This window comes from Onthophagus taurus, chromosome 1 (genome assembly GCF_036711975.1).
Source record: "Onthophagus taurus isolate NC chromosome 1, IU_Otau_3.0, whole genome shotgun sequence".
NCBI lineage: Eukaryota > Metazoa > Arthropoda > Insecta > Coleoptera > Scarabaeidae > Onthophagus > Onthophagus taurus.
This window is the reverse complement of record NC_091966.1, coordinates 22948517-22967188: the sequence shown is the minus strand read 5'-3', so window position 1 is coordinate 22967188 and position 18672 is coordinate 22948517. Positions and strand designations below refer to the sequence as shown.

Below are 18672 nucleotides of genomic sequence, written 5' to 3'. Positions count from 1 at the left end.
GAGTTGCCTTGCAGATAACCTAACTAGTGTTATCGCAACCGTTAGGAACTGTGATCAGGTTGAAATAGCCACGGAGCAGATCTCTGTGGCAATTCGCTCTGCATATCACAGTAGCAGTCCACTGAAGGTGAAAAGTAGTAATCGGGGCACGAGAGGTCCGAAAGCTTTTCAACCGGGCCAAGGCATTAGGTGAATGGGAGAAATATAAACAGGCTCTAACGAATTACACCAAAAACATACGTAAGGCAAAAAGAGAGTCTTGGAGGAGGTTCTGTGAGGGAGTGAAAGACACACCCAGCAGTGCAAGAATTCACAAGATTCTCGCTAGAGATCCGGCACTACCCCTGGGCTCACTTAGGCGGCCTGACTGTAGTTTTACGGACTCTAGCGGAGCCTCGTTGGAGCTTCTAATGCAGACTCACTTCCCAGGAAGCCTGATGATGAGGGCCGATAATGCCACAGCGGGCTATTCCTGCAAGGCAAAGCCCCTCAAATACGGATTGGAGTGTGGCTAGAAAAGTCGTCACTTACACATCCGTGGACCAGGCAATTCAAACGTTTAAGCCGTTCAAATCGCCTGGAGAAGACAATATATTTCCTGCTTTGTTACAGCAGGGGAGGTCTTTGTTGTTGCCAATTTTGGTAAAAATTTTCAGAGCGAGTGTCGCCTAGAAATATGTGCCGGCAGAATGGACTAAGGTACGGGTATCTTACATACCCAAAGCGGGCCGTTCGGTCCCTACTTCTAATGCCTTTTGACCCATCAGCCTAACGTCATTTCTACTAAAAACCCTTGAAAAAGTTCTGGAACGGTATATCCGTACGGTGCCATTGGTATCTGGTCCACTGAGTCACCACCAGTATGCTTATCAAGCGGGAAAATCAGCAGAATTGGCTCTTCACAACTTAGTTGGTAGAGTATCCAGGACGCTGCAGGATAAAGAAATCTTGGTTTGTGCGTTTCTGGATATAGAGGGAGCGTTCAACAACGCAATACCACAATCTCTTGAAAGAGCTGCCCTTGACAGGGGAGTGGAAGCAACTATAGCGCTTGGTGTAAGGGAGAGAACCTCTCAATAAACCCGCAAAAGACAATTGTTGTGCCCTTCACCAGGAAGCGAAAGTTGGATGGACTAATCCGCCCAACTATCCAAGCTGAAGAAATTCCTTTCTCAAAGGAAGTCAAATATCTAGGAGTAATCCTAGACAAAACCCTGTCATGGAATGGACATTTGCAGGGAGTTTTGCACAAAGCTAGAATATCCTTGTGGACTTGTCGCAGTCTTTGTGGAAAAAATTGGGGTCTTACCCCTGAAAGACTGTACTGGCTCTATGTGACTGTGGTTAGACCTACGATCACATACGGAGCAGCAGCCTGGTATAGGAAAGTCCGACAGACGTTAGTTATCAGTAAACTTTCACGAATTCAACGAGTAGCTGGATTGGCAATCTCTGGTGCGATAGGCACAACGCCAACTCTAGCAATGGAGATTCTGCTTGGCCTATCTCCTCTGCATTTGCATATAGAGAAAGTGGCTAGAACAACCATTTACAGATTTAAGCAATATGCTCAAAACTGTTCCGACATGTCCTACCAATGGGCTGCGGAAGACATTATAAGCACTGATACTGTGCTATCAATGCCGTCAGATTTGGCGGTATCACTATCAGTGCCTGAGCAGCAGTCCTGGATCGAAAATGAAAATTCTCTGGTTCAGGCAGACATTTCGCCTGAAGGGGTAGGAGCAGGAGTATACTGCCAGACACCTCGAACTAAGCAAGCCTACAGCCTGGGTACGTACTGTACTGTATTCCAGGCGGAAGTATTTGCTATTGACATGGGTACTAAAATCCTTCTTGAAAGAGGGGTGAAGAACATGACAGTACGAATTTTCTCAGACAGTCAAGCCGCTCTCCAGGCGCTGCAAGCCGTGAAAACGGTGTCGGCTCTGGTTAATGATTGTAAGAGAACATTAAACACACTGAGTTGTGATAAGAGAGTCTCTCTGATCTGGGTCCCGGGTCACTCTGGGGTTGCTGGCAATGAAGCGGCAGATAAGCTAGCACGAGATGGCAGCGCTGAAGCGTTTGTGGGACCGGAACCAGCAGTTGGTGTATCATTTGCGATGGCCAAATATAGGATTGGACTGTGGGCTGAAGAGAGACTTCGCCTACTGTGGACCAGTTCTCCTGGAATGAGACATGCTAAGGTGTTTATTAACATCGCCACTGTCAAACCCGGGAATATTTTAGGACTTGCCCGTAGTAGCATAAAAGTTCTAATGGGTGTTTTTACTGGGCACTGCCGATTAAAAGCACACCTCAACTTGTTGGGTTTAGCCGACGATGTTGAATGCCGACTATGTGCGGAGGAAGCAGAGACGGTTGAGCATGTTTTATGCCACTGCCCTGCCGTTAACCGTATCAGATTCTCGATTTATGGGTCGCAATTTATCTCCTCAAAAGATCTGAATGACCTTTCGCCGAGCAAGGTATTAATGTTCGTTAAGAGCATTGGACTGCACGGTGAAATTTGATAACGATATCTATCGGGGTACAATAGATCCTTAGGGTCGCGGTGCAAGGTTGGTTGGTCCGCCTACCCGATATGTATTCTATGTAATGTAATGTAATGTAGTTTATTGCCATAGTTCGTTATCTTAGAATTAGTTTATTTTTAAGGCCTAGTAGAGTTTTATAGCAGAATTTAGTTGTAATGGATAGGAATTGCTACATTTGCGGACGTTCGGTAGAGGAAGTGGTTAAATTATTTTCTTTTCCATTAAATATCAATAAGTAAATTTATAAATTTAAGTTTTTTCTTTGATATTTTAGACAGCGATCATGGAATGAGTGTCTTGGTGTACCAGTAGAAAACACATATTCTAGACGAATGAGAATTTGCAACAATCATTTTACAATGGAAGCTTTATGTTGAATAAAACCCCCTTGATCTTAAAAAGAGATGCAAAGCCTTTAAGAGTGATCATGAATGTAAATTCTAATTTCTTACTTCTAATTGCTTCCATTTACTTTTAGAATTATATTTCCAGTTCTAATGACATTTTCTTTATTCAGGAAGCACACATTGTAATGAGTGAATCGCTTAGACAGCCTGAATTGGAGCAAGATAATTTAACGGGTTCTGTCATAGTAAGTTTTACTTTTATTTTCACTTTATCAGTAACATTGATAGGATACCATATTATACTGAGAGCTGTCAGAAACAAATATTAATTAATTTCTGTGCTGGTTATTATTATTTTTTAATACATTATCACTTTTTACTCAAACAGTTTTTTTTACTTTGTAATGTAGGTGGGTATTTAATAATAATAATAATGTAATATGTTTGTTGATGATGCAACGAAAGTGCAACAAACCAAAAAAATATATATATAAGTAAATAAAATCATGAACACTGTAAAATTATCAACAAAAACGACCGGATTTGTGTATAAAATAACACTTTGTATATTTATAGGAGTTAAATATAACAAAAGACGCTGCCATTCCTTCCTCCGCTACAAATACAACAACAGAGTCAGTATTTAAGAAGAACCAGTCTAGTGCAACAATCAAAGAAAAATCACTGCGACGAATTTTAAAGAACAAAGAGAAACAGATTCGGAGACTTAAAAAGAATTATGAAAATAAAACCACATTAGAACCACTGAGAGATATGTTAAGCACACCAGAATGTGTCTGCCTGAAGAAGTATTAACTACAAATGACATTCAAGACTTAATTTGGTTCCTTTTTGTTTTGTTTTAATTCTTGTCTTGGTCGCTCTGTTACTTTCTTCTACTCATTGAAATATTGTTGTTCCTTTTCGCTTTGTTTTAATTCTCGTCTTGGTCGCTATGTTATAATTTATTCTGGTCGCTGAAATATTCTTAATATTCTTAATTTGAAAACAATAATTACTTTATAAGTAAAACAACATTTTATCATTAATTCTGTCTATACTGCTCGTTTTCGCTGTAATACTTTTAATTTTAGTCGCTTTGTAGAATTTTTGTATTCTGGCTGTCTTAAATCTGTTGTTTGCAACTGCAATTTGTATTCCTAAATTTGTCTAGAAATTTATTTGACTTATGGTATGCTAGAGTTTTTCATGGGTTTTCCTCTAGCCTTGAAGCACATGCTTTACCATTGTACAAAAACGCCCCCATGAGCATGAAAACGATTAAAAGTAAATATTTGTCTATAAATATACATAGATTTGTTCTTCTGAAGTTTACATTTTTATTTAATAATATTTTATTAGTTTTTTTTTAATAACAAGTTCAAAAAAATCACTGTTTTCATCTTACTCATCACTGCATCACTTGTTCAAGTTTTGAGATGAAAATTTTTGATATTTTGAAACTTCTTATTAAAAAAAATTTTAAAGAGTAATGAGATTTATATTCAAACGAGCATTCAAATTCCCGCTCGTATTTATCGATCCACTACACTACCGCCATCTACATCGATTCAGTTTATGTGAGGGAAAAGTACCACACGAAGTTTTCATTAGTTAAACAAGGATAGATAGGCGTGCCACTTTTATTAGCCGGAGTTTGGCCTCTGTATACTCTGTGGGTAGAAGCATTAGTTCCAAAACGTAAAAAGGATCGCTCTCTTATTCTTTACAACATTAGCGAAACACAATACACAAGCGCTTTGGGTTGTAGTGTACTGTCCTTGGGTGTAACAACCTTTGCTAAGGTATTCTTCGGATCTTGTACAGTTCTGTTCAGATATAATGTGAAAAAAAGCCGCACGTAGAGGCATAAAATTGTACTAGAAATGACCTATGTTCACGAGGCATTCAATCCAGGTTTTACCTGCTCTGTAGTGTTGTAAAAGTTCCGAACAGGCAAGCGGGGTGATGTGATTTATGGCCAAGATGACTGAATCACAAAGAAAAATTAAGAAAATAAATAAGTATAAGCAATCCATTTACTTTACACAATTCCTGTAGTAAATGAAAATAATTACTAATAATTACTGTATTACTTTGGTAATACAGTGGAACGATAAGTCGAACCTCATAAGAAATGAAAATTATATATTGATAGTAAATTATACATACATAAACTATATATTGAAATATATCGCAAACCATTGCCATTTTAATATAATAAAATCAAAAATCAATATAATAAAATATAATACTCCTATATAACAAAAAATATATTATTATACGTATAAAATATAATAAATATTATAATAATCTAATTGGGGAGAATTTTATAAGGTCCAGTATACCATCAAATATTATCAGTATTTTGTATAATACCCATTATTCTCTAAGCAACATTGCAATCTGGTGGACATCGAATTTACTACTCTTTCGCATATATCCTTGCCGTGAAACAATTCAGATTATCCACGTTGCGAATCGGAAAGTTGGCATTTTTATTAAACTATTTTTTTACCAAAGCCCATAGATTTTCGATTGGGTTAAGATCAGGTGACCGCGCTGGCCAGGGTATTCGCCCAACCTCATTATGATCGTCAAACCAATCATGAACAATTCTTGAAGAATACACGGGTGAATGTCTTGGACAATTGTGATGATCCCTTCCGGATACAAGGTTCTTACTGATGGTATTAAAACATCCTCCAGCACTTGAATGTATTCAATCGAATTAAATCCTTGATAGTTGTGGACGTTGTAAATGGATTGGCGGTGACGTATTCAGCAATTCTCCTTCGTTGAGCATTATTAAGAATAAGTCTTCGGCCTGATCTAGATGTTGTAAGGCCGACATTCCAGATTTCTTCAAATCTTAATGAAAAGCCTACACGTTCGGCAATTTCCCGTTTATCTATTCCTTCTTGATGAAGTGCAATAATTGCTTGCCTCGTAGTCAAACCTGACTCTCGTTGACCAGGAACACAGGAACAGGATATTGAATAATTCTATTTAAAATTTGAAGGAGAGTTTCATAAAGCTTTATTTATAAGTTTTATATTATATTAATTATATTACTGAGATTTTTATCTGACGTTTTATTTATTAATCATTTATTAGAGGAACATATTATAAAAAGTCGTGTATTTGTTGTTCTTAAAAGTATCAAAAAAGATTTAAAATAAAATAAAATTAACACATTTAAAAAAAGGGTGATCCATTCTTCGGCCCACTTCAAACTGGGACGGTTTTACCTGGGTTAAGGAAGAGGGTAACTTCCTTTAGTCTCAGAAATCGAATTGAATAGAAACAAAAAATGTCTCCGTCTTCTTTCAGTACCAGCGTCATGTCGCAGCTAACAGCGGACGATTCGCATTAAATCTGAACAGAGCTGTACATCATATCTTACATGATAGGATACCTTAAGGCTCCTTCAGATAATTATAAATTTAACACAGATTCCTAAGAAATTTTTAAGACTGTGCGAAAGAATGCCGGCCTGTTGAGATTTTGACGAATTAGAAAACCTCGAAAATCGGGTTGGACCATTTAACTCGCAATATTTTTTAAATCATACTGCTATTACGTAAACATTTTGAATGACTACGAGAAACTTTACCACATTTTGTTTATTCTACGGTTGTTGAGATATCTATTAACTTAAAAGAAGTGAGTTTTTGAGTATACCAACATAATTTTGCCACTCTTTTTATCACTTCCCTCATCATTTGGAGTTAACATTAGATAACGTGCGTTATTGTCAAAATCTGCTAATATTTTGTACTAAAACCAATAGTGAATAAAAATTTGAGAAGAGTCATTAATTTTACTGTAGGCTTATTTTGAGTGACATATTACATTATGTCAGATTTTGAAGTGTAGGGTGATTTTGTGTATATTTTATAACTTAAATTTGGTCTTATTATCAATCATTTTTGTGTTTATAAAAAATGGCTCATTTAATTCACAAATCAATGGGATTCCATTTGTTTAAACAAAAAATAGTCAAATTTTATCCGGAATGTTTTAGCTCTAATGAGAATAATGGCGACCACAGAAACCTTCAAACTTATCGAATTCACAAGAGAACCTTAAGGGTTTGTAGTCGTTTCGTCAACGATTTTCCTAAAGGTGGGTTTTCTGTTTGGAGACATAAAAGAATTAGTGCCGATGGAATCCAATGGAAGTATCCTGTTAAAATAACTGAAATTGGTCCCTATTTTAAAATCCCGATTTTTAAAACAATCATACGAAAAAGACTGGAGAGGAAAAGTTCTCCAGGAAAAGTGATACTTGTGAAGGAGCCCTTACCTCAAAGTAAAAATAAAGTTACTATTGTTGGAGCTGGTATGGTTGGTCTATCTACAGCTTTTAGTATAGCTTCTCAAGTAAGACTTTCCTTAAGAAAGAAACAATAATAGTTGATGTTATTTTCACGTTTTATTTTTAGAGTATTTCCAATGATGTTTGTATAGTCGATTCGATATCAAGTGAAAGACTTTATGGAGAAGTTTTAGATCTGCAATATGGTTCAGGTTTTCTAACTAATGTGAACATCAGGGGAAGTACAGGTAATTAGAATATTTTACTAATAATTTTTCAGTTCTTTTCTGAAATATTGTTTGCTAGATTTTGATTGCTCATTTGGATCAAAAATTTGTATAGTAACTACTGGTGTTAAACCAAGAAGGGGAGAACCTCAATTAGATTTCATGCATAGAAATGTTCAGCTCATGAAAACCATTATACCACCTTTAGTAAAACAGTCACCAGATACTATTTTAGTAATAGTCACTGATCCTGTGGATATTATGACGTATATTGCGTGGAAATTGAGTGGATTACCACCAGAAAGAGTTATTGGTTCAGGAACTAGTTTAGATTCATCAAGGTTCCGATTCTTATTATCTAAAAAAATAGGAGTCTCAATCGCTAGTTGTCATGGTTGGATTATTGGAGAACATGGAAGAACGAGTGGTAAAAATATTACTATTTTTTATGTTGATATCGACGCTATCTTTACTTTTGACTAATTAGTTGCTGTTTGGTCTGGTGTAAATGTAGCCGGCGTTCGTTTAATAGATTTAAATCCGAGAATAGGAACGAAATCAGATCCTGAACATTGGGGTTTGGTTCATAAAAAAGTTATAGAAGGTGCAAATGAAGTGACAAAATTAAAGGGAAATACTTGTTGGTCTGTAGGTATGGCAGTTTCTTCAATAACCAAAGCTCTGCTAAGCAATGTTGCTCATGTGGACGCGGTGTCCATTTTGATGAAGGTACAAGTAGCTTTTTTACCAATTTCTTACCTTCATCTTTTTCTTTTCTAGGGATACCACGGAATAAAAGAGGATGTGTATCTTTCGTTACCGGTCGTGCTTGGTTGTAGTGGAGTAACAAAAGTCGTTGTTCAAAAACTCTCCCCAATGGAACGAAACGCTCTTCGTGTATCCGCAAAATATCTAAAGGGAATAATTTCTAGAATTAATATAAAATAAATGAATTTTAACACTGTGGGTCGTTAGGTATATAACAGTTTTTATTTAGCTCCAATTATTATTGATTACCGATATGTTGACTTTATCAGCAGGTAATGCGAGGGCTATTCTTTTTCAAGGTCATTTTAAGACATTTGTTGTAGCGTATCACTAATTTTCCAATACCTTCATCTGAGATAAAGTTTCGTCCTCTTAGCCAGCGTTTCATGTGCGCTTATATTATCAATCTTTATGGGGAGGATATTAACAACAAATCAAGGATTTTGACAACTTACGGATTAGAGAACGCAAGCTATTAAGTAACTTGGCCCCCCCTACGAAAATGTAGAGAGAAGAAAGTAATTTCAACCTTCCTCAAGGTGAAGCACCATACCGACTCTGCTGTGGCGCGTACGATCTTGATTAGGACAAATACTTTTTCAAAAGACGCACGGCTTAACCCGAAAGTTTCTAGTTCTAGGTCTAGTATTTGTTCTAGTGATAGTGCAAGTGTTAGTACTAGTTTTAGTTTAATTAACACCGACCGTGAAACCTTCGTACTGATATTGGTACACTTCAGAAAATCAATAGGATACCTTATAAATAATAATGAAATTGAACTAGAGATTTTGAAGGATTTCTACGTTTTAAGTAGATTTTAAATCGGAATGTGTGTCATTTAATAAGAGAGCAAGAATCGGAAGATTTATGTTTATGACAAACTTTTTTAGAATAAAATTGTATTATTTTTTGAAATATAAAAACAAACAAGTACCAAATATGAAACATCAATATAAATATTTACAGAAATACTTTAGTCAAAACTAAAAATAAAACATAAACACATTTAGGAGCGCATTCACATCAACTTCAATTACTGCTTTCCATTTCTGTAGTGAACAGCTTATTTTTGCTATATGTAACATTAAGTATTACGTGTATTATTATTGTAACTTAAGCCTTCCAAAGACGTCGCATTTCTCTGGCGATGCATTCACACAGTATATGTTCGACAGTCTCTGACTCTATAACTAAAATCTTTAATGGCAATGTATTCGATATTTGATTGTTTTTACACTGATGATTATCCTGATTAGCGCAGAGCCGGGTAGATGTAGTTGATTACTTGATTTTTCTCGTTCTGTCAATAATAAATACTGGATGAGACAATCCCTACGGAATAATAGTGGTTGCAGTGGAGTAACAATAGTCGTTGTTCAAAAATTCTCCCCAACAGAGCGAAACGCTTTTCGTGTATCCGCAAAATATCTAAAGGGAATAATTTCTAGAATTAATATAAAATAAATGAATTTAGCACGGGTCGTATACAAAAGGAGGCAGCCTTAAGTGCCTTATCATTGAAAACAGTTTCTTCACTCAAGTTGATGCAGGGTAACATCAGAGGACACCTCGAGATCGTCAAGGACCTATGTCTAAATTACCTGATTGAAATTAAAACGGACCTTATACCGACAGAATACAATTTCAACCAGCCGTATAAGGTCATATTTAGAAGCAGGGATGATTGGGCGAAGGGAGGGCCTCAACTAAAAAGAGGAGCCCTAGCCTGGTACACCAATGCTTCAAAGACAGTTAGATCCGGAGTAGGCATGGGCATCAGTGGACCAAATAGCCACATCAAATTGCCCCTCAGTTCGGACATAACAATTTTCCAAGCAGAAGTTCTTGCTATAAACTTCTGCACCGCTTTGAACCTACAGAAGGGACAAAAAGGTGCATCTATAAACATTTTCACAGACAGTCGGGCAGCCTTAAAGGCAATTCAGGCCTACACGTGTGACTCCGCACTGATCAGAGAGTGTACCAGCAACCTGAGAGAACTCGCTAGGGGCAATGATGTTACCCTATGGTAGGTTCCAGGTCACAGCAACATTGAGGGCAATGAGGAGGCGGACAAGCTGGTCAAAGAGGCAGCGAACATGCCCTTCATTGGATCCCAACCTGGTTGTGGACTACAAAAAAGCCACCTAAAACAAATAATCAACAACTGGGAGGTTTCAAAGATAGCCTTACGCTGGAAAGAACTTCCAGGTCACAGACAAGCGAAGAATATGATAACTCCGTCGCAAACCAAAACCAGAGAGGTTTTATGCCTCAGCAAAGGGGATCTAAGAACGCTCTCAGGCTACCTGACCGGCCATGCGCCCCTAAAATACCACCTCTTCCACATTGGACAAGCTGAGGATCAAACTTGTCGACTATGCAACGACGAGTCAGAAACTGCTGAACATATACTGTGCAATTGCGTCGCCAAAGGCCGTCTAAGACACAACATTTTCGGTAAAACTCCCCTGTTACCTACCGACATAAAGGTTCAAGACCTCAGGACAATACTAAGGTTCATCAAGGACCTACATTTGCCCTAAACCTTTGGAGGGCTAAAGTTACAATAGATCTTATAGGTCGCGTTAACGAGAGGGGCCGCTCTCCTCAGCCCGGCAGCAATAATAATAATAATAGCACGGGTCGTTGGGTGTATAACAGCTTTTATTCAGCTCCACTAACATAGTGATAGGTTACCGTTATGTTGACTTAATCGGCAGTTAATAATATTATATATTTTTTATTATATATATTTCACAATATATGATGTTGTGTTAACTAATCAGAATACTTGAAAACTTCAACGAAATTTGGTACAGTGGCGGTACCATAGCCAAGCTTAACATTAAATTGTAACCATGTAAATAGTAGCTATGTAAATATTATTATATATTGATGTACACATTTGTTTTGGGACATTACAAAAGTTCTCCAATTCATAATTGTTGTACTCTCTAAATCCTTCGATAAATTGGTAACACGAAGTTTCATACGAATTATTTTCAATTATTTTCTGATACTCTGAAATCTCTGAGAGTTAGAGCACCACATAAGCAAGTTGCAAATAAAGGTACAAAGAAAAGCAAAAAGAAAACCTGGAACGGAAACTTTTCTAGAAATTCGTCGCTACCAGAATAAAACCGAACTTCTGATTAGTCAGCCCTTCCATCGTTTGGTTAGAGAAATTGCTCAAGATTACCATTTTTTTATTTTGTTTTCATCCTACTGTTTTTCTTTGTATACACGCTGTTGGTGAGTAGTCACGTTATTTTTTCTGTCATGGAATTAGAACCGAAGGTATCGTTTCAAAATTCAGTATTTTTAAAAACTTAATATCTTTTTCACGTTCATTTATTTAAAATACAGCAAGACGATTAATCTACTGGTGACAACTCAATAGACAATTTTTCACATGTGAAATTATCTCCTTTCTGGGTCAACAAACTAGAAATTTGGTTCGCTCAAGTCGAGACACAATTCGCCATTTCTAGAATGATAAATCAAAATATATATAATCTAGTTATTGTAAATTTAGCAGTCTCCCTGAAAATGAAATGTATTATTTTCTGAAACAAACATTAATTGATAGACTAGGTTCTGAGATGGGGACGCAAAAAGCGTCTGATTCTTTTAGAAGTATGTTGGCTTCTGCTGGTGGTTCACAAGAAGTAATTGTTTGATAAAAGACTCCATTGTTCTTCAATTTTTGGCCTTTTGTTTTATTACAAGAAGTAAGTCGAGATTAGCTAATCAAACTCTGGAAGCGTAGATTGCCGAACACGTTTTCGTGTTTTGTGTGATAAAATAAGACTTTTCATGACAAAGGTTTTCCATGTGTTTCGGTGTTTGTACGAACTATAGGTCAATTTCTGATTTGTCATGCTTACTGGAACTGCAGAATAAATTTCGGTGCAATCCAAAATTCTCCTGCAATTTTTAAAATTTTTGAAAGTAATAGGGAGACAGGTCTAATTCCGTTGTCTAGATGGTATTGTTCTCATTAAATTCTTGAAAACAACTTCATGTAGAGCATAGATCCACGTCATTATAATATTGATCACTGTAGCTGTACTGCAACTGAATCTAATACTCAAATCTTCATGTGGGAGATTGAGCCTCAACTTCATTAATGTCATAAGTAGTTGATCAATTTTAGGAATATTTTTAGGTGATTTTCTTTCCATTTTATGTGTATAAATTAAAACTTCGTTTTTTGCACATTAATGGATTTTATTTATTGTTTTCTCAACCGGTTTCGCTATATTTACATAGCATCTTCAGGAGAGTTACGTCAATTTGTTACAAAAATATACTTTAATTTGATTCATTTGGTAAATCCTTGTTTATTTCTATTGTTAAACTATATAGATGATATTTATTAAGTATGATTGAAGAGGATTAAAATAGTTTAGAAACGTGATGTGTCATGGAGTTCGTTGTCAAAGTTAATTTTCAAAAATTAAGTTAATTTTAAAGTGCAAAAAACGAAGTTTTAATTTAATTTTAGGAATGATTTGAACATTCCATACAGCATAATATTTTAATTTTATGCTGTCCATTAGTTCAAAAAGAACCATAAACAACTCATTGGTTGGAATGCCGGTATACACTATTAAATGACCATCATTTTTCTTCACAATTTCATAGCTGAACCGTGTTGATATCTTTTTCAGCTTTTTGGTTAATTTAGTCACCTCTTGCCTTACAAAATAATTCCCAGCATCTTGAGAAGCATATGATGGAACTTAGGAGTGAAACATCAAGTTTTATCCGGGTCGCTTCTTGATCTCGTTTTGAAGACCCTGGCAGTAGCTCGGTTGAAGGTACTGGCAGTGGCTCTGTTAAAAGATTATCCCCAAAATTATCGATCTTTTTTACGATTCACCTCCTAAAAAAAACTTCTTGGCTAATGGACTTTCTGCAAGAAAACACATCTTTTCTCCTGTACATAAATAAATTTAAAACTTAAATCTTTGAAAACTGAATATTATCATTCTTTTACCGTATGAGAGAAATCCATCTATTCCTCTCAGCCTAGTTTTTTGTGAACCGAAAAAACTTGAATGTATGCTTGAACTGTAATGTTTACAGTCCGGAACAAAGCACACTCCCATTCTAAAGCAGTGCTAGAAGCTTAAAAATTAATTTAATTAAACTAGAAAAATCATAACTAGTAGATTAACAAAAAATAAACACCAAAAACAATTAGAAACATAACCTCAAAAAGTCTTCAAGCAGAATTTATTGCATTAAATTAACTCACCTGGGCGAAAACGAATAAAAATTTCTTAATTAGCAAGTTTCTTCAACAATATATCCAAATGAAGTCTTATTTTATCACACAAAACACGAAAACACTGAATGACACTTATGGCGATTTATCGATAGCAACTGTGGTTAGCAAGGAAATTGTTTGGAGTCGATATAAGCTACAACCATCTCTGTGACGTGAGGCTTAAGCAATCTATTCTTTACAAAAACAATTACATAATTTTAATTCTTTGCAATGCTGTTCTCATTGCACATATCATCATAACCAGAATGAGAATTATTCTGGTTTTTGTCATCGTTCACACTCACGTGGTCGCTTTTCATCAATCTGTTCATATCACGCACGGTTTGGCAAATAAGCTTTTAATTATGAAGGATCATGGTGTAAGTTTTAGAATCCTGCCAGTAATAGATCAAAATCACCTTCTAAATCAGAGTCAAAAAAAAATGAGTAAAAGTTTCAATAGATACTCATTTAGGAGATAATAATAAAAAGAAATCAATTAATCAAATAAGTTGGCGTCTTTGTATTTTCGATAATCAAAATCACTTACATACATTTCTTAATAGACACAAAAGCTGACATTTCAGTTATACCTCGCACATTTTTTCCCAATTAAGGAAAGATCTTCTAGAATCTCTCTTTCAGCTGCAAATGGTTCTCCTATACATACCTAGACTGTGAAGATTGGTGTCCATGCGGTGATTATCGACAGTTAAATTTAATAACTGTTCCGCATCGTAATCCGCTACCACACATACAAAATTTTAATTTAAATATACACGGTTCTAAGATTTTTTCAAAAGTTGTTTTAGTTCGAGCTTATCATCAAATTCAGCAGAAGAAGAGATTTTTAAGACCACTATCACAACCCTATTCGGTCTCTTTGAGTTCACTAGAATGCCTTTTGGCCTCAGAAATGCAGTACAAACTTTCCAGCGCTTTATTAATGAAGTTACTAGAGGTTTAAATTTTATTTTCGTGTATTTAGATGATATTCTTATTGGGAGTAAAGATGAAGATACACATATGTCACATTTATATTTTGGTGTACAATCAATTGACTTCCTCAGTTAGAACAGTCCAGGAACACGTCCTTCACAAAATAGAATATAAGTGATCAATGATTTCCCAAGACCAAAAAGACAAAGATTTTTGGGTATGATAAATTTTTATCATCGTTTCCTACCTAATTTTTCTCAGATTCTTGGTTGTTTGTATACTTTTTCAAACACTTTACACAAAAATGGTCAAAAACATAGATAATTGGTCAAAAGAACATGAACATTCGTTTTTAACTGCTAAACCTTTTAAACTTTTAGGACAAACAACTGCTCTTGTCCATCCTTCACCTTCATCGAAGTTATCATTAACCACTGGTGCTTCATCTGCAGCCATTGGTGCGGTACTTTCCCAAACCATTGATAATTGTACACAATCTGTTGCATTCTTTTCTAAAAAACTTTCTCCGTCCTAATTAACTTATTCTACGTTTGACAGAGAACTTTTATCAATATATTCAGCAATTAAATTTCTTAAGCATTTCTTGCACGGACACCCATTCGCAATTTATACTGAGCACAAAGTATAATAATGGTTTGTAGGACTTACACTACAAACCATTATTATACTCTATACATTCTAGAAAAACAAAACACCCAGTCAAATTCGTTACTTACATTACATTATTCAATTTACATCTGATATCCGATTCATAAAAGGATCTTCTAATGTAGTAGCAAACACTCTTTCAGGAATAGAATCCTTAACTTTTCTTTAACATTCACTCAAAACACGCTATTTTTGGCAGCGAATGAACAAGGACATATATCTATGGACAAAATCTTGCCTTTGTTGTCAAAAATGAAAAATACACAAGATCACCACTTCAAAAATTTACTGTTCCGAAAAGTAGATGTGAACACATTCACATAGATCTCATTGGGCCTCTTACACCTTTAATAGGTTACTCTTACATTCTGACAAAAAATTAAAGCCGTGTCCAACTTCATCCCATTCATCTACGAAACCTTTCGTTCACAAAGATTCTCCACATTCTACCCTAGATTGAAGAGCCGTTCAAGGTACTTAAAAATATAATAAAAATTTTACCATTTTTGGACACCGCAAAAATATAACAGTTAGCATTGATACAACCAATTGTCTACAACTTGCATTTGTTTTAAATAAATGGTTACATGTTTCTACCATTAAAAAACCAAAAAATGTTAAAAAAAATTCAATTTTTCTTCCTTAAGTTCAATTTCTTTTTATTGATTTTGAAACTTTTACCTTTTCCTCTGGTTATTTTCTAAGAGGGAGTATCTGTTTCAGCACCACAGCCAACCTTAACTTTAAATTGTAACCATGTAAATAGTAACTATGTAAATATTATTATACAGGGTGTCCCACGACGTGACTGCCATAGCTTGGGAGTGTGTTGCTGGGGTGATTTCAAGTCAAAAATATCTAATGAACATACACCCAAAATGCTATCGTAACCGAGCTACAAGCTGTTGAGTTTGTTATTATTAAAAAGTGGCTGTGAATGGTAATTTGTTATTTATTGTGACAGTCAATTAAATTAATTTTGCGTGTTTATTTTCGTATGTTACATTAAAATACTCTTGAAGGTATGTTTACTTTTTCGAATGAAGAATACGCCGACATTCACTTTGTTTATGGATTGTGTAATGGAAACGGACGAGCGGCAGTTGATGAATATCGTCGACGATTTCCCACTCGTAGAGTGCCTTGTTGAACTGTTTTTAGCATTGTCCATAGATGTTTAAGAGAAACAGACAAGTTTCCTACAGCTATTTCTGAACGTCCCCTTCAACAGGAACTTGCTCAAGAAGAAACAATACTTAATAGGATTGATGCTCAACCTTCTACTAGTGTCCGAAGAATACCCAACACACTTACATCCGACCTACGTTAAGGTCGGATGAGAGTATGGAGAACTTTACACAATTTCGGTTTGTACCCGTACCACATCTTACCTGTACAAGCTTTAAAACCTGCCCACTGCGCTTCAAGACGAATTTAGTCGCTGGATATTGAGAAATCAAAGGATAATATTGTTTAGTGATGAACCCTCATTCACCCGAAACGGCATCAATAACACCAGGAATTCACATTTTTGGGTACTTGAAAATCCACGACAAACTCGGGAATACTATTCTCAAGATAGATTTTCAGTGAATGTTTGGTGTGGCATTATTGATTACCGCCTCATTGGTCCGTTTATAATTGAAGAACGTCTCACGACCATTCGCTATTTACGTTTCATTGAAAATGATCTTCCAATATTACTGGATGATGTTCCTCTTAATATAAGATATAAGACAACGAATCTGGATTCAACACGATGCACAGTGTTAGAAAGTTTAAAATTACCGGCCATAACATGATTTTAATTTCTGATTTTAATTTGTTTTTTAGAGGTATTCTTCTTATTAATTTTTTTATTTATAAAATAAATCAAACAACTACACATGGTTATTTTCTCAATAAAAAGGACACATTTGACAACCATTTATTTAACCTCTAATTTTTTTGAAATATAATATATTACATTTTTTTGTATGACGTTTCGGAAATTTATTCCATTTTCAAATACAATTCTTACAATTATTAACTTTGATCCAAAACTTTAATCGTCAATAGTAATATTTTTATGAGGGTTGGGCATAATGCACTAAAAAATAAATGCAATAAGCGTTTCACTACCACTACTTCTTCAGTGGTAGTTAAAACACGAATTTCATTATCACTGAATATTCAGTGCTAATGAAAAAAAAATTACATTACAACTAAATCTTAGGTAAAAATAAAAAAATCTTTATATAAAAATCTTTAGTAAAAAAAATTGCACTACCACTAAGTATTTAGTGATAGTGAAAACCTTTAGTGATAATTAACATTATTATTCATTGTCAGTAACAACACTGCCGAAGAATAAAAGTAAGACTATTAAAGCTGAAGCAGTATAAAGAAATTTATTCAAAATAAACCATATTTTTGAGTACACACTTCTAATTATGCCGTACCAAAAGTAGGAAAATATAATTCATTTTTTATTTTTTTTTAATACCAACATTTCAAAATTACGGTCGGCAAGATTTTGCCTTGTCGATCGATTGACAATTCCAGCAAAGGAAAAAGTTTTTCCACTGGCGCGCCAGTGGTTGTTTATTCAAATCTACGGGAACATTTCGATCAAACTGTACTTCTAAGAATAACGATGATTCTTGTAAATACTATTTATAGAATGTTCAATTGATGGCCAGGTAGTATCATAAAATCCCCAGCCCCTTAGGTTGACTGGTAATTAGTGATCTAAGTGCACCCTCGGCCGACGACACTTATTTACCGATTTTCGTGTATTTCGGACGTATAAGTTTAGCGCTGTTATTTCAAAATATTTTAAGTGATATTAATTTCTGCGACCATGGATAATTGTCCTATAGGTATGTACTCAACTTATCTAGTTTATAGTTTGATAATTAGATTGACTCATTTCTGTAAAATAATTATTGAAATCGGTCATTATCACTGACTTCAATACCGCAACCCAGCCAATTTTAAAGTTGATAAAGTATATCAGATTCACCGAGAACCCGAACAAATTATTTTTTTTTATGTTGTAAAATATCTTAGTTTGTCAGCCCAATGAAAATTTTTTGCCATAATTTGCCTAACACAACTTTATGATTTTTTTAGAAAAGATATCCATTCTTAGGAAATCTATATTTGATGTTTGGCGGGCCGGAAAATTGTTATATCATGGATAAATTGAAGCAACATGAACCTTCAGAGATCGAAAATATGGCTAGTTGGAATAAGCAAATCAAGAATATCAACTCCAAATTATCGCGTTACTGGAAGCAATCAAATCGCACTCTGGCAATTTTCGAGTCGCGTTTTTCAGGTTGGTTAAATGGATCTGAAGAATTTACTATTTTACATGCACAGTCACAGCCAGGACCATCTACCAGCAAGCCTCGAGGTCCTTACAAATTGTTTTCCGATTTAACGCCAATGTCAAAAAGAAGAAAAGTGAAACCCTTAGTGGAACTCCATTCTCAAGAAGAATTATCGTTTGCAGTACAAACAAGCTTAATTTAATCTGGACGCAGAGATGGTGCTAAAATAGTAAAGGAAGTTGCAGA

The 18672-nt window shown here is 35.2% G+C and overlaps 1 protein-coding gene and 1 long non-coding RNA gene across 3 annotated transcripts; both read left to right on the top strand.

Moving 5' to 3' along the window:
* Positions 1–2708: 2708 nt before the first annotated feature.
* LOC111429443 (uncharacterized) lies at positions 2709–3898 on the top strand. Its single transcript, XR_011641831.1, has 4 exons — positions 2709–2796; positions 2836–2994; positions 3079–3153; positions 3485–3898. It is a non-coding gene; the product is annotated as an uncharacterized lncRNA (long non-coding RNA).
* Positions 3899–6718: 2820 nt separating this feature from the next.
* On the top strand, positions 6719–8418 carry LOC111429444 (L-lactate dehydrogenase-like). 2 transcript variants are annotated; one of them, XM_071198507.1, is made up of 5 exons: positions 6719–7293; positions 7356–7476; positions 7535–7882; positions 7943–8107; positions 8236–8418. In XM_071198507.1, the coding sequence occupies exons 1-5, from the start codon at positions 6856–6858 to the stop codon at positions 8292–8294; spliced, it is 1131 nt and encodes a 376-aa protein (XP_071054608.1). In that variant the 5' UTR covers positions 6719–6855; the 3' UTR covers positions 8295–8418. The 2 variants fall into 2 exon arrangements, with proteins under 2 accessions (XP_071054608.1, XP_022921120.1); XM_023065352.2 differs by having other exon boundaries at positions 6720–7293; positions 7943–8184.
* The last annotated feature ends 10254 nt before the right edge of the window (positions 8419–18672 follow it).

What these genes read in the sequence shown, in the direction of transcription:
- LOC111429444 (XM_023065352.2), top strand. Translation starts at nt 6,856, where the DNA reads ATGGCTCATTTAATTCACAAATCAATGGGATTCCATTTGTTTAAACAA. An exon ending in CTTTTAGTATAGCTTCTCAA is followed by an intron (nt 7,294 to 7,355) that starts GTAAGACTTTCC and finishes TTTTATTTTTAG; the next exon opens with AGTATTTCCAATGATGTTTG. An exon ending in AGAACATGGAAGAACGAGTG is followed by an intron (nt 7,883 to 7,942) that starts GTAAAAATATTA and finishes TTGACTAATTAG; the next exon opens with TTGCTGTTTGGTCTGGTGTA.